General features: G+C 46.0%; 1 protein-coding gene across 2 annotated transcripts in view; it reads left to right on the top strand.

The window, feature by feature from the left end:
- Positions 1-14,300, top strand: part of TMEM132B (transmembrane protein 132B) — a 404,412-nt gene that overhangs the window by 337,396 nt on the left and 52,716 nt on the right. For both annotated transcript variants that reach the window (XM_081842228.1, XM_081842229.1), the window contains one exon: positions 6,907-7,050. In XM_081842228.1, the coding sequence (XP_081698354.1) occupies positions 6,907-7,050 (144 nt within the window). The remainder of the gene's footprint in view (positions 1-6,906; positions 7,051-14,300) is intronic.

Genomic DNA, 14,300 nt, shown 5'->3' with positions numbered 1-14,300 from the left:
GTGTCCAACTCTAGGGTTGTATGCCCATCTCACTTAAGAGGCCGGGGGCCAGCGCTGTCCGGAGACACTTCCGGGTCACGTGGCCAGCGTGACGAAGCTGCTCTGGCAAGCCAGCACCAGCGCAGCACACGGAAACGCCGTTTACCTTCCCGCTATAAAGCGGTACCTATTTATCTACTTGCACTTTGACGTGCTTTCGAACTGCTAGGTGGGCAGGAGCTGTGACCGAATGATGGGAACTCACCCCACCGCGGGGATTCGAACCGCTGACCATACGATCAGCAAGTCCTAGGCGCTGAGGTTTTACCCACAGCGCCACCCGCGTCCCTGGTTTTTCGCCTACCTCGTAGCAAATCGTCACAACTTTTCTGGTATTGGCGGTTAGGCATTAGCATATGTTTGTGTATTGGAGGGCAGGGTGTGGCCATCGCCTACCCCTCCACTTTTTGGGTATTCCATTAAAGGAATCCGGTGGTTGTGGATCCTGTCTGATGCCCTTGCTGGTGGCTAGGGCCATGGCATGACCCCCCAGTGACATCAGGGGGAGGTTACAGTTGTATTTGCATCAACAGGCTCCTCCTACTGGTGGTTAACCCTTGATAGACTCACCCCTTCCTGAGTGGGTGGAGTCATGCTCTGTTGTTTTATCCAATGCCTAAGCCAATACCACTCACATGCTGTAATCAATAAAGCTGTGGCCTTTTTTAGCCCATTAACCTAATATACTGCGTCCTTGTGTCTTTCTTATCCTCAAGCAGTTGGCGGGTTCTCAACTCACAACAGGATGCTGGGCTCTGATAGTCCTTTGCTCAGTCCAGCAAGCTCTTTTTCTGATCTCAATGCCCAAAAGATTTCACCCCAACCTTTCTCCATAATGTTTAAATGCCACAACCCGCCCCCCGGACTTTTGCGGATTAGGTGGGTGAGTCTTCCTTTCCCTTCTCATCACCTCTCAGGTGGACAAATACCATGTCCCCCTGTGGGTAATGAGAATCTCTATGGAGTGTATTAAATACTTTATGAAAATGCAAAACCACCTGTCTTGTGGTGATTAATCCTTCAAGTCACCCATGAGCCATGACCTTAATAAATAAATAGCCGTGTTTCCTATTTTGCATTCTGTGTTTCCTTTTCTTTTCATTTTCTGTTTTAGTCAATCTTGTCCTGTCCCTCTGCACTGGATGACAGCTGGGTAGAAATAAACCCCATAATCATCAATGAACATAAAGCAGATTGGGGGGGGGGGAGCATAAAGCATCTGGTTTATGTCATCTGGAGTGCAGGGTAAAAATAAAATAAAATATAGACACGTTGCCATCCTGTAGCTTTTTATTTCACACCATTTGTCCCCTGTTTACTGTCAGCTCTTAGCCAGATGTTTAAATACCTTGGAAACTGAAAGCTAAGCCACATATCTCTGTAGAAGGGTGGAGGCGCATGGCTCTGCTTAGGGGAGGGGGAGAAAGGAAAGGAATTGAGTGCATGGTTTTAAGTGCTTCTAGGCATGATAATCTAATAGTAATTGGAACACAGGCAGTGCTCCTTTAACCACTTAGCTTCTATGGATCATATGTGAAAGGGTGCACAGGACACATGAGACGCAGGAATGTAGGACGCTGCTGGACAGACTCTGTCCATCCATGCCAGTATTGTCTGCTTGGGGATGGGGAACATTCTTCAAGGGCCACATTCTCTTCTGAGCAACCTTCCAGGGGCCATATGCAGCAGGAGCAGACCACGCCAGAGGCATAAGCGGGCAGAGCAACTAATGTGAGTTTTCACCTCCATGTAGGCGGGTGGTTTCTACAATCTCATCCACCGCATCACACAGGATAAGACTCCAGGAATAGACTCTCTGGGGTTTGGTGTGGGCAGTCTGCGACAGTCTGTGAAGACTATGAGGCTCCAGGAAAGGCCGTGATTGAAATGCCTTCAGACTGTGGCCAGTTGGTGGCTGTGGTAGGGAATAGGAAGAAGAACTCAAGGAGTATGCAAAGGAAGACTGGTGAGGGGTGTGGCCTGGGAGCCAGCTTTGGCGATGATGATGATAATAATAATAATAATAATAATAATAATAATAATAATAATAATAAAATTTGTACCCTGGCCATCTGGCTGGGTTTCCCCATCCACTCTGGGCATCTTCCAACAAAGATTAAAAATACATTAAAATGTCACACATTAAAAACTTCCCTGAACAGGGCTGCCTTCAGATGTCTTCTAAATGTCAGGTAGTTGTTTATCTCTTTGACATCTGATGGAGGGGCGTTCCACAGGGCGGGCGCCACTACCGAGAAGGCCCTCTGTCTGGTTCCCTGTAGCCTCACTTCTCGCAATGAGGGAACCGCCAGAAGGCCCTCGGTGCTGGACCTCAGTGTACGGGCAGAATGATGGGGGTGGAGACGCTCCTTCAGGTATACTGGACCGAGGCCGTTTAGGGCTTTAAAGGTCAGCACCAACACTTTGAATTGTGCTTGGAAACGTACTGGGAGCCAATGTAGGTCTTTCAAGGCCAGTGTTATGTGGTCTCAGTGGATACTCCCAGTCACCAGTCTAGCTGCCACATTCTGGACTAATTGTAGTTTTGAGTCACCTTCAAAGGCAGCCCTACGTAGAGCGCATTGCACTAGTCCAAGCAGGAGATAACTAGAGCATGCACCACTCTGTCGAGACAGTCTGCAGGCAGATAGGGTCTCAGCCTGCGTACCAGATGGAGCTGGTAGACAGCTGCCCTGGACACAGATTTGACCTGTGCCTCCATGGACAGCTGTGAGTCCAAAATGACTCCCAGGCTGCACACCTGGTCCTTCAAGGGCACATTTACCGCATTCAGGACCAGGGAGTCCTCCACACCAGCCCACCTCCTGTCCCCCAAGAACAGTACTTCTGTCTTGTCAGGATTCAGCCTCAATCCATTCGCCGCCATCCATCTTCCAAGTGCCTCCAGGAACTCACACAGGATCACTATGTTCTATCTCCACTGCCTGAGCAGTGTGTCTTTGGATGCCAATCTCTGAGAATCACAAGTGGGGAAAGCACTACTTCCCTTGTGCCCGGCTTGCGGGATTCCAATTGGCATCTGGTCAGCCACTTTGAGAACATAAAGCTGGCCTCTGATGGTCCTTAATAGCTTAGGTGGGAAAGCATGAAACTCTTAATCTCAGGGTGGGCGATGGGTTTGAGTCTGACGTTGGACAAAAGATTTCTGCATTGCAGGGGGTTGGACTAGATGACTCTCGTGGCCCCTTCCAACTCTACAGTTCTACAATTCCATGATCCAGCAAGTTCTCCTTCAGTTCTTCATTCCTGAAATATTTGACTCCACACCTTTCCCTGAAATTTCCAGATCCTTAAATCCATAGCCCATTCTTTCACAAACCACATTGCCCTTTTGGGGTGAGGGCATCTCTTTGGTGGACAAATGCCAAGTCCTCTGTGGTGCTCTGGGTCTGAAGTCCCCATTCATTTAGGCAGATTGGCAGTGGGCCTTCCAAGGTTTCAGCCAGAGGCCCCCTCCCCCGCATCTGATGCCAGAACCTTCTAATTGGAGATAGCAGGAGTTGAATCTGGGGCCTTCTCTGCAGCTGTGCTGCCACCTCTCCCTGTTCCAGCCTGGGTAGCATCTCTCTCTTTCCCTCTTTCCAGCAGAGCCTTTAATAGTTGCACATCAGGAAGAAACTGCACACAGGGTAGGCAAATTGGTGCCCATCACTTCATCTCCTTGTCGAGAAAAGCTGTTGAATTTCTGCCTCCCACACGCCTTAGAGAGGCAGCTGGTTTTTTGTTTTGTTTTTCAATGCAGAACAATCTCTTTTTCCTCCCCACAAGCTGAAGGCATTTGAAAGCATGTGACGTTCTACTTTTTCAATGTCATAAAAAATATTTGGGATACTGATGCTGTGAGGATGGCAGCAGTGCCTCAGCTCGTTTAATTGTTTGTTTGATGGATCGGTTTCTCTCACACTCTATACTGTGGGCTATGAGGAACTTACAACATTTCTGCTGATTGTTAGTAGGCTGCCATGGATTTCCTGTCAGAGACAGGGCAGGGAACCCTTTTCAGGCTGCGGGCTGCATTCCTTTATGGGAAACCACCAGGGTTTCCTGTAAACTGCTTTGAGGGGTTTTTTGTTTTTGTTTTTGTTGGTATATATAGTTTATGAAATAAACAAGCAAGCCTTCAGAGGGCTGCATGCCATTGGTGGGTGGAGCCAGAAGAAATTTTTCCCCATGCAGATGGAGTTTTAACAATGAATAGACCAGTGTTTCCCAACCTTTGGTCTCTGGCTGTTTTTGGACTACACTTCCCATCATCCCTGACCACTGGGACCACTTGCTTGGTAAGTATGATGGGAGTTGTAGTCCAAAAACAGCTGGAGACCCAAAGTTGGGAAACACTGGAATAGACTAACTCAGGCATAGCCAAACTTGGCCCTCCAGCTGTTTTGGGACTACAATTCCCATCATCCCTGACCACTGGTCCTGTTAGCTACAGATGATGGGAGTTGTACTCCCAAAACAGCTGGAGGGCCAAGTTTGGCCATGCCTGGAATAACTTATAGTAGGCCATGTGACTCCTTTCCAGTGCTACATTCCAGTCCCGCCCAAGCCAGATGTTTCTACAAACAGCAGTCATCTCTCCATTCTTCATCTAGGCAAGCAAAATGCTCAATCATACTACAACTGTGTGTGTGTGTGTGTGAGAGAGAGAGAGAGAGAGAGAGAGAGAGAGAGGGAAGGGGGCGGGCAGAGATTGTTACAATCTGTTGCAATCTGATTTGAGGATCATTCAATCCAAAGGCAGGATATAAATCTCTTAAAGACCAGCTGTGTGAGGCTGCTTACTTAACAGTCCCCTGCAGCACCCATTACATCAGGCTGTGTGTGTGTGAAAGAGAAGGGTGTCCTGCAAGCCTTCTCCTGGAGCTTTGCCAAAAGACCTGTTGGCTCCTCTCCAGTTTTTCCCCCATTCTTTTTCCGCTGCTTGCCTCCTGAGCTTGCCTCCTCCCTCTTTTCCTTTTGTGTTGTGTCTCCTAGATGGTTAACCTGAGAGCAGGAATGGTCTTCTCCCTGATATTAGTTACACTGAGAGCCTTTATTATTATTAATTGCCTGAAGAGAAGGATGGATAAAAATGATTACAAATACATACATACATAGGTAAAGGTAAAGGGACCCCTGACCATTAGGACCAGTCGTGACTGACTCTGGGGTTGCGGTACTCATCTCGCTTTATTGACCGAGGGAGCCAGTGTACAGCTTCTGGGTCATGTGGCCAGCATGACTAAGCCGCTTTTGGAGAACCAGAGCAGCACATGGAAACGCCGTTTACCTTCCCGCCAGAGCGGTACCTATTTATCTACTTGCACTTTGACGTGCTTTCGAACTGCTAGGTTGGCAGGAGCAGGAACTGAGCAACGGGAGCTCACCCCTCGTGGGGATTCGAACTGCCGACCTTCTGATTGGCAAGTCCTAGGCTCTGTGGTTTAACCCACAGTGCCACCCGCATACATACATACATACATACATACATACATACATACATAATGTTGGAAGCAGAATGCTTTTGAATACCAGTTACTGGAAATGGCAAGAGGGCAGAGTGCTGTTGCATTCAGGGCTTCTTTTGGGCATCTGCTTGGGTACTGCAAGAATAGAATGCTGGACTAGATGGGCCACTGGCTTAAATTAGCAGGGCCTTTCTTAGGTTCTTACATAAGTAATAGGGGCACCTCCTCCTGCTCACTCCAACCTACCCACCCCAATTTTTCTTTCAAAAATATAGTATTGAGGTATGTAAGTGAGGACTAACTAACTAGCTGAAGAGGCAGATGTTTGAAGCTCAACAGTATGAGAGAAGGGAGGTTCACAAGATTAGTTGCCAATAGTGGCATCATCAAAATATCCAGTCTTATTTGCAGATTTTTGCTTTTCTGGGGCACATGGCTTATTTGAAGTGCCTTTGGAGAGTCTCTCCCTTCGATTTGTGCTGTTGCTTTGCAAGCCTCAGTCAGCGCAGTTGTGGCATGGCTAAAGTAATTAATCAAACAGCATCCATGGTGGCTTGTTGGCGAACTTTGCATTAATGGACTCATTAGTGCACTACATCTGAGAAGGAAGGGGAGATGTATACGGCTCAGTGGCCTCTAGGATATCTCCAGGTGGGGTTTGGGTGTGTGTGGATATTTGCTAAAATTAGCATTTTCCATTTCAGTGCTGTTGGTGCCACAGCAATCCGACAAGGAAAATGAAGGCTTTGCTTACTAGGCCATTATGCCTGTGGAGAAGAGAATTGCTTTATAGTCCTATCTGCTTAGGCAAATTTGGAAATCAAAGAGGATGGTAGCTTGAAGGCATCAAGGTAGAAGCTGTATTAACATGACAGAGCTGGGGGGTTGGATAAAAGCAAGCAGGCCGCGATGGCAGCCTGAGCATTTTTTTTTAAGTCTAAGGCCAATTGTGAGTTTGCTCATGCTGACGCTCCAGGCTGAAATCATTGTTTTACAGGGCTCAATGCACCCTTTTATATCACCCCCTTGTGACACAAGATCTCTGCTGAGTTGGTAGCTGCAGTACCGCTACTGGCCACCTGTAGTGGTGCTGCTGCAGCATAACAGGCAAAAGCTGAGGAACTCCATCACAGGAATATCGAACACTGCCTTATGCTGAGTCAGACCATTGATACAGAGAATAGGATATGTGGGAAAGTCCTCCTTTTTGTCTGTGCTGAATATCCCACCATTCTACTTCACAGTATAACCCCAAGTTCTACTATTATCAGTAGCATTATGTTGCCCCTCACCATCTGCCTACTGCATACGAACTTCTGACAACAACTCTTCAGCTGGGTGAAGTTGTCAGGTTGATTTTAATGGTGCTGTCTTTATGTGCTGTGTGCGTCTGCAGGACACGGAAGTCCTGAACACAGCCATCCTGACGGGGAAGCCGGTGTCTGTCCCAGTAAAGGTGGTTGCCGTTGAAGAAGATGGATCGGTGAGAGATGTGTCTGGTTCCACCGAATGCAGATCGGCTGATGAAGACGTCATAAAGGTAAGGAAGTCTACCCCAGTTCTAAACCGATGCCTTTGAGATGGTCACAAGAAGACTTCTCCTATATCTGGTATTCAGAGAGATAACACTGCCTCTGAAAATTTGTTGTTGTTTGGTCATTTAGTCGTTTCCGACTCTTCGTGACCCCATGGACCAGAGCATGCCAGGCACTCCTGTCTTCCACTGCCTCCCGCAGTTTGGTCAAACTCATGCTGGTAGCTTCGAGAACACTATCCAACCATCTTGTCCTCTGTCATCCCCTTCTCCTTGTGTCCTCCATCTTTCCCAACATCAGGGTCTTTTCCAGGGAGTCTTCTCTTCTCATGAGGTGGCCAAAGTATTGGAGTCTCAGCTTCAGAATTTGTCCTTCCAGTGAGCACTCAGGGCTGATTTCCTTAAGAATGGATAGGTTTGATCTTCTGAAAATAGAGGTCCTTTATTCATTGATGGTATTTTACTCCATGAATTCACCTATTCATCATCACTCCTAACAATGAACTCAAGTGGTGAGTGCCAACAGCAGTGGGGCCTCTGAGAAACAAGAGGGTAGAATCATCATACCCTGATGTTTGCAGAAGTATGACCATTCTACAAGCCCAGGGACTGAGCATACTCGGTCTTCATTTAGTGTTCAGTGTCAGTTGGAAAAGAAAATTGGAAAATGAAAGTAGTGATGCAGACTCTGGGATTCAGCTTTTGGAAAGCACCATCATGTAAAAGATGTGGGTGTAAAAAGCTAGCACATCAAACGTAAAGTTTGCAACCTAGCCTCTTCCTCCTGTGTTCATTTTCTAATTGCAGGGGGATTTTTCTTGCAGGAGAACATTCAAAATGCAAGTGTCCACCTGAAATCTTTTCAAGACTCTACTATCACACCCACAGCACATTCACTTGCATGTGCAGACCAGGACCGTGTGTGGAAAAACTAGTCAGGGCTGCAGAGCATGGAGGACCTGTGGACCTCCAGATGTCACAGAACTCCCATCAGCCTCAACTAGCAAGGCCAATGGTAAGAGATTATGGGAGTTGGAGTCCAGCTGCATCTGGAGGGCCACAGGTTTCCCAACTTTCCTATAGAATTATTTTAAATACTCTTGCAGCTTCTGGAAGCAGACATTTCCTTCTGGATTTCATGTTGCTAATGATTTGCAAGCTGGCATATATGTCCCCTGTGAATTTCTGTTTGAACCTCCAAGTCTTGCCTCTTTGTATTTTATGCTCATCAGTCTAACCTTTTATTTTGAGTTGACATATGACTGGTGATGGCTTCAAAGGTAGCAGAGGCTTTGTCAGAGAATCATTAATTGGGGATCTTAAGTAGGCTGGGAAATATTAGGGCTGGCCTATTATTCATTCTCAAATAGACAGCTCTGGTTTTTATACCAGACCCTGAAACTCACCTTCTCACCTTACTTTTAAAGACTTTGAATGAGTTCAAGTAGAATGAAACAATGGGGGAGGGAAGAAAGTTCAGCAAATTCTCCAAGTCATTTTGCAGCTTTGAATTTGGCAGCTAAGAAATGTGACCTAAACTTTTATTGAGTAAAATACGGGAATATAGTATATGGGATACAGCAATGTCCAAGCTTCTTACCATTGCATTAAAGGCATAATGAATAGAGACACCTTCCAAGAAATATAGACCCCTTTCTTTAATGATGTTAATGGCCCAAATCAAAACCTTGTTATACCAACCACTCAATACTTCACAGTGGGGAGATTGCGTTAAGTAATATGTTAGCATGTTGAATGTGTAAGTTTATGTCTAGAGTCAATGGATAAAAGAAACATAATTAAATGTACTGCTGGATAAGTGTTTAATGGTTCTTGTATTTGTTTAAAAATAAATAAAAATTTGTTGCTAAAAATGTGGAGGGGGGAGAAAAAGTCTCCCTCTCTTCTTATTGTAGCTTCTAAGGCAGAGACAGAGGAACCTGTAGCCCTCCAGATATTGCAGAACTTCACCTCCCACCATCCCAGCTAGCATGGCCAATGATCAGGGATAATTGAAGTTGTAGCCCAACAGTATCAGACTTGTTTTGCAGGGGTGGGTGGGTCCCTTCCTAGAAATTTTGACTCAGCTCTGCTTTGTACTGGAATTGGCAAGGGCTTAATTCCTCGAGAATCCTTACCTGTTTCCACCTGCTGGCATTAGGAGATGTCTCCCAAGCTGTTCAAGGGGTTAACTCTGCTTGCATGCCACCTGTGCTAAATTATGAATGACTCCTACCATCACTGCTTCTCTGATGGCAACCAAGCTACCCCACTGCAGCTGACACTTCTACATGCTAGTCCTCAGCAAAATTCCATGCCAGGAGAAGTTTAGGAAGCCATAGAAAGAGAATAGAGAATAAAAAGAATGCTCCATATAGAGCTCTCTCACTACAGGAAAGTGGGACAAATGATTGATCAGGAAACGTACAGTAGATTCCGGCGTATAAGGTGACTTTTTTTACTCCGGAAAATCCTCTAAAAAGTCGGGGGTTGTCTTATACGCTGGGTATGGGTTCGCTGGGCAGCAGTAGTGGATGGCGGGCTCCGCTCCATGCTGGGAGGAAGCCGCCCAGCAAAGCCGGTTTAGCATCGCTGGTCAGCTTCGCCGGTCGGCTTCCTCCCGGCGTGGAGCCCGCTGCCCACTGCCACTGCCCAGCGAAGCTGCCGCTTATAAGACTGGGCGCATAAGTCAACCCCCAAAATTTGCAGCTACCAATTTGGGGGGTCGTCTTATATGCCCAGTTGCCTAATATGCCAGAATCTATGGTATCTCATTGAAGTAGGCCCATGCCACATTGCAGCACTAATGGATAAAATGGGTGTTTCATCAGAAAAAGTGTTCTAGTCCAGACAGGGTCTGGTGAACCTTAGCTAGAGACCCACATCATGGCCACAGCTTTGCCTGTGACCCACCTGGGATGGCCTTGCAACCCACCTGTGGGTCCCAGCTGGTTGATGATGACCTATGGAGTAGATATTACTGAGCTAGATGGACCAGCAGCCTGACTCAGTATATATATGACAGCTTCTTCTGTTCCACCCCATCATAAGGAGGTGTTTGCGTGCCAACCTTCTGCAGACCGTGCATTCCTGAGACAGTTAAACCATCATTTCTGTATACACAGTCAGGATAAAGGTGTGATTAAGTGATGCATTTGCCCTGCCTTCCCAAAGAGCATTGAAAAGGTCAGCTAGTGCTTCTGATCCCTGTTATTGATTTTGAGAATACCCTGGATCAGAAGAGATAGAGTAAAGAAATATTGTAAGATCACTGCCACTGAAAGATGAAAAGAGAGGATAACCCTTGTTGCTCTGCTTCCTGCCAGTGGCCAGGGATGATGGGAGTTGGGAGCCCAGTAATATCTGGTGGGTAAAATGTTAACCACCCCTGGTGCAAGGAAGAGTGAGCTCAGCAAATCAGTTGTTTGACTTGACATAAGGCATTTCCCTTCACTCTTGTATCTCCTCTGGCTTGCACACAAATGCCTCGCTTTTCTTGTGACTCTCGTGACTTCCTAGAGATTAAACATCCTAAAAGCTACGGTTGCATTGTTTAGTTGATGAGCAAACTAAATTAATCAGTTCAGATGGTTTCGATGGACTTGAAGAATAAAGAAATCATTTCATCCCACTCATAAAATGTAAGAGCATAAATATTAAAACAGCACTCTTATAACCTTTAAAAGGCAAAATCCCCATAGGAACATGTAGAAATGAGTGGTCCCTAATATCCATTTGGCCAAATGTGTTTTGACAAAGTCTTCTTCAACGGCTGGATATTTCCTTAGGCTTTGATGTAAGGGAACGCCATTCCTAAAATGAGGACAAGTCGTATCAAAATGCAGGATACTTACATCCTCTCAGGAGAGCCAACTTGGAACCCATACCATGGGTGCCCAGTGTGCATATGCCACACCACTCCACATGTCATGATGTTGGCACAGCATGCACATGTCCTTTGGCACTGCAGTGGCAACTAGGCTGGGACCTGCGCCTCCACTGAGGAGCCTCCGTTGAGGCCTGTGGCTGTGGCTGCTCCTGGAAGCATGTCTGCAGCTGCAGCAGGCCTCAACAGAGGCCCCACGGTGGAGGTGCCAGCCCTGGTCCAGTCATAGCCGCAGTGCTGGAGCACCAGAGATAAAATGGCAGGCGGCAGGGGCAGGGGCAGAGGCTCAACAACCACAGCAAAAACTTTGTGGGTGCCTGGGCTTCCAGGGCCCCCTGGAGTTGGCACCAGTGCGTCCCCTCAATTTCTTGTTTTACTGTTTTAATCAGAATAAAAAAAATCCTTCCAGTAGCACGTTAGAGGCCAGCTAAGTTTGTTATTGGTATGATCTTTCATGTATCTGAAGAAGTGTGCATGCACACGAAAGCTCATACCAGTAACAAACTTAGTTGGTCTCTAAGGTGCTACTGGAAGGATTTTTTAAAATTTTGTTTTGACTATGGCAGACCAACACCTACCTGTTTTAATCAGGAAATAGTAATTTTGGCAGGTACCAATGAGCCATGAAAAAAATATAGCTATGTGCTCTTTTTAAAAAAGTCTGAGGACTCTTTCTCATCCCCTCTCTCCCTAACTCTCACTCTCATAAGAAAATAAGAATGCCTCTAGCTTGCAAGACGAGGCCAATGACCCATCTAGCCCATCCTGCAGGACCTGAGTGCAACCATGCTCTCTCCTGGAACAGTGGTACCCCGGGTTAAGTACTTAATTCGTTCCAGAGGTCTGTTCGTAACCTGAAACTGTTCTTAACCTGAGGTACCACTTTAGTTAATGGGGCCTCCTGCTGCTGCCGCACCGCCTCCACCTCACAATTTCTGTTCTCAACCTGAAGCAAAGTTATTAACCTGAGGTACTATTTCTGGGTCAGCGGAGTCTGTAATCTGAAGCGTATGTAACCTGAAGCATATGTAACCTAAGGTACCACTGTATTCAGAAACATACTGCGTTTAGCTATCCTAACTTGAAGCTATTGACTCAGTCTCTCCTCCTCTATCTCAGGAGGAAATGTCTGTTCTAAGACAATGCCTGCTGTGACACACACAGACATCTAAAAACAAAGAAAATCTACTTCCTCCCCCCCACTTTAGAACTGTTATTTTCCTTGATAATGGAAATTTGTGCAGATGTAATCAATTAATTGACTGATTAGAGGATTAGCTGATTCAAACTCCCACAATCTGACTAAGATTCCTTTAAACTTGAGTGACAGCCAAAACTTCCCTTTTCATGGCCACATAACTCTGCTGCAGTTCTTATCTGATGAGGGACTTTCTTATTTATCACTCCACAATAAATTGTAACTCTTGTAAACCCTCGAAGTTATAAATCACCCGTTTGTTCCTTGCCGTCTCTTATTTCCTCCCCCCCCCTCTCTTCACTTCATTACGCCACACAGAGATGTGTTAAGATAGCATTTGTAGACTTATCTTGGTGTTAATTGAGTTTCCAACATTTTTTAAAATTTTTTTGCTGAGGTATTTAGGTGTTACTGAGCACCAAGTAACACTGACTGGGGAAATGTCATTAAAAAGGATTAGATGCCCAGGAACATTAATATCTTTGTAGTGTGTGGGAGGTGCTGCATTTCAAAACTCTCCCATTAAAAGATACATCCCACAACACAAAGTAGCTAAGGTGAGATCTCATATTGGGCCAGTTGGATTTGTAAGCTAGCAAGAAGACAGAACCCTTTTGGGAATCAATCATATTATTTGAATTCTGCCTTCCAAAGTTATAACCATGCTCAAGGTGGCTTACAACCCATAAAAAATACATAATTACAAACATGTTCAAATATATAAAAGGATGTCACACAGAGGAGGGAGAAAGGTTGTTTTCTGCTGCTCCAGAGAAGCGGACACGGAGCAATGGTTCCAAACTACAAGAAAGAAGATTCCACCTAAACATTAGGAAGAACTTCCTGACAGTAAGAGCTGTTCGACAGTGGAATTTGCTGCCAAGGAGTGTGGTGGAGTCTCCTTCTTTGGAGGTCTTTAAGCAGAGGCTTGACAACCATATGTCAGGAGGGCTCTGATGGTGTTTCCTGCTTGGCAGAGGGTTGGACTCGATGGCCCTTGTGGTCTCTTCCAACTCTATGATTCTATGATTCTATAACATAACATAACATAACATAACAGCAACAAAACCCCAACCCCCCAAAAACCTAAACAATATCCCAGCCCAAGATTTGAATGATAGATGCAAATCCTCTGAAGGAGTAGAAGAGGCAACAGACATTGCTTCTCCTGCCATCAGTTCCAACTCTATCCTTTTTAGTCCCATTTTCTCACTTCTTCTGCTGCGCACCTGGGATCCTGCTGATCCCAGCACTCTAGAAAAGTGAAAGAAGGCCGCACGACAGAGGAGACCACAGTTATTTTTTTAAAAAAACAACTTTTTAAATAGCTTTTCCCCCCTCTTTTCAAACAAAAAGTCTCCCCGGATTCTTTGAAAAAAATCTGGTAGCCTTACACAAACAGCCAAAGACACTGTAATTCTATCCAGAGCGAAGAGTCCAGTCACAACAAAGTAATAATGTTTCACAATTACTTAAAAAAGGTAAAGGGACCCCTGACCATTAGGTCCAGTTGTAGCTGACTCTGGGGTTGCGGCGCGCATCTCACTTTATTGGCTGAGGGAGCCGACATACTAAGCATGACTAAGCCGCTTCTGGTGAACCAGAGCAGCGATCAGAAATGCTGTTAACCTTCCCACTGGAGCGGTACCTATTTATCTACTTGCACTGGCGTGCTTTCGAACTGCTAGGTTGGCAGGAGCAGGGACTGAGCAACGGGACCTCACCGCCGACCTTCTGATCGGCAAGTCCTAGGCTCTGTGGTTTAACCCACAGCGCCACCCGCATCCCTTCACAATTACCTACTTGAGCCAAAATAATCTGGAGCTAACTGATAGTATAAGTTGTTCCGGTCTTTTGCATATGAGAAACCCTTTCCTCCCCTTTCTGTCCTCCGCAAGTGAGACACTGTTCTAAGCCTCACCAGGCAGCGTGCATGTAATTGCCTAATTTTGTGCTTCTTTACCCCATTAATTCTGTCCCTTGTTGTTCTTTTCTAATGGATGAAATGTGTCGTGTCCCGTTGGCCATGGCAAACGGCGTGGCATTCTTAACCTTTGATGCTTTGCTTAGTTGATTTTGATTAAGAAGATGGATCAGCCATGAGTTCATCTCCCCGCTCCCCAAACTTTGGCCTTTCTGGGAAAGATCTGGAGCGCTGTGCCTCCCTGACTG

Source organism: Podarcis erhardii (genome assembly GCF_964252035.2).
Source record: "Podarcis erhardii genome assembly, chromosome: 15".
Lineage (NCBI taxonomy): Eukaryota > Metazoa > Chordata > Lepidosauria > Squamata > Lacertidae > Podarcis > Podarcis erhardii.
This window is presented reverse-complemented; position numbering and strand designations above follow the sequence as displayed.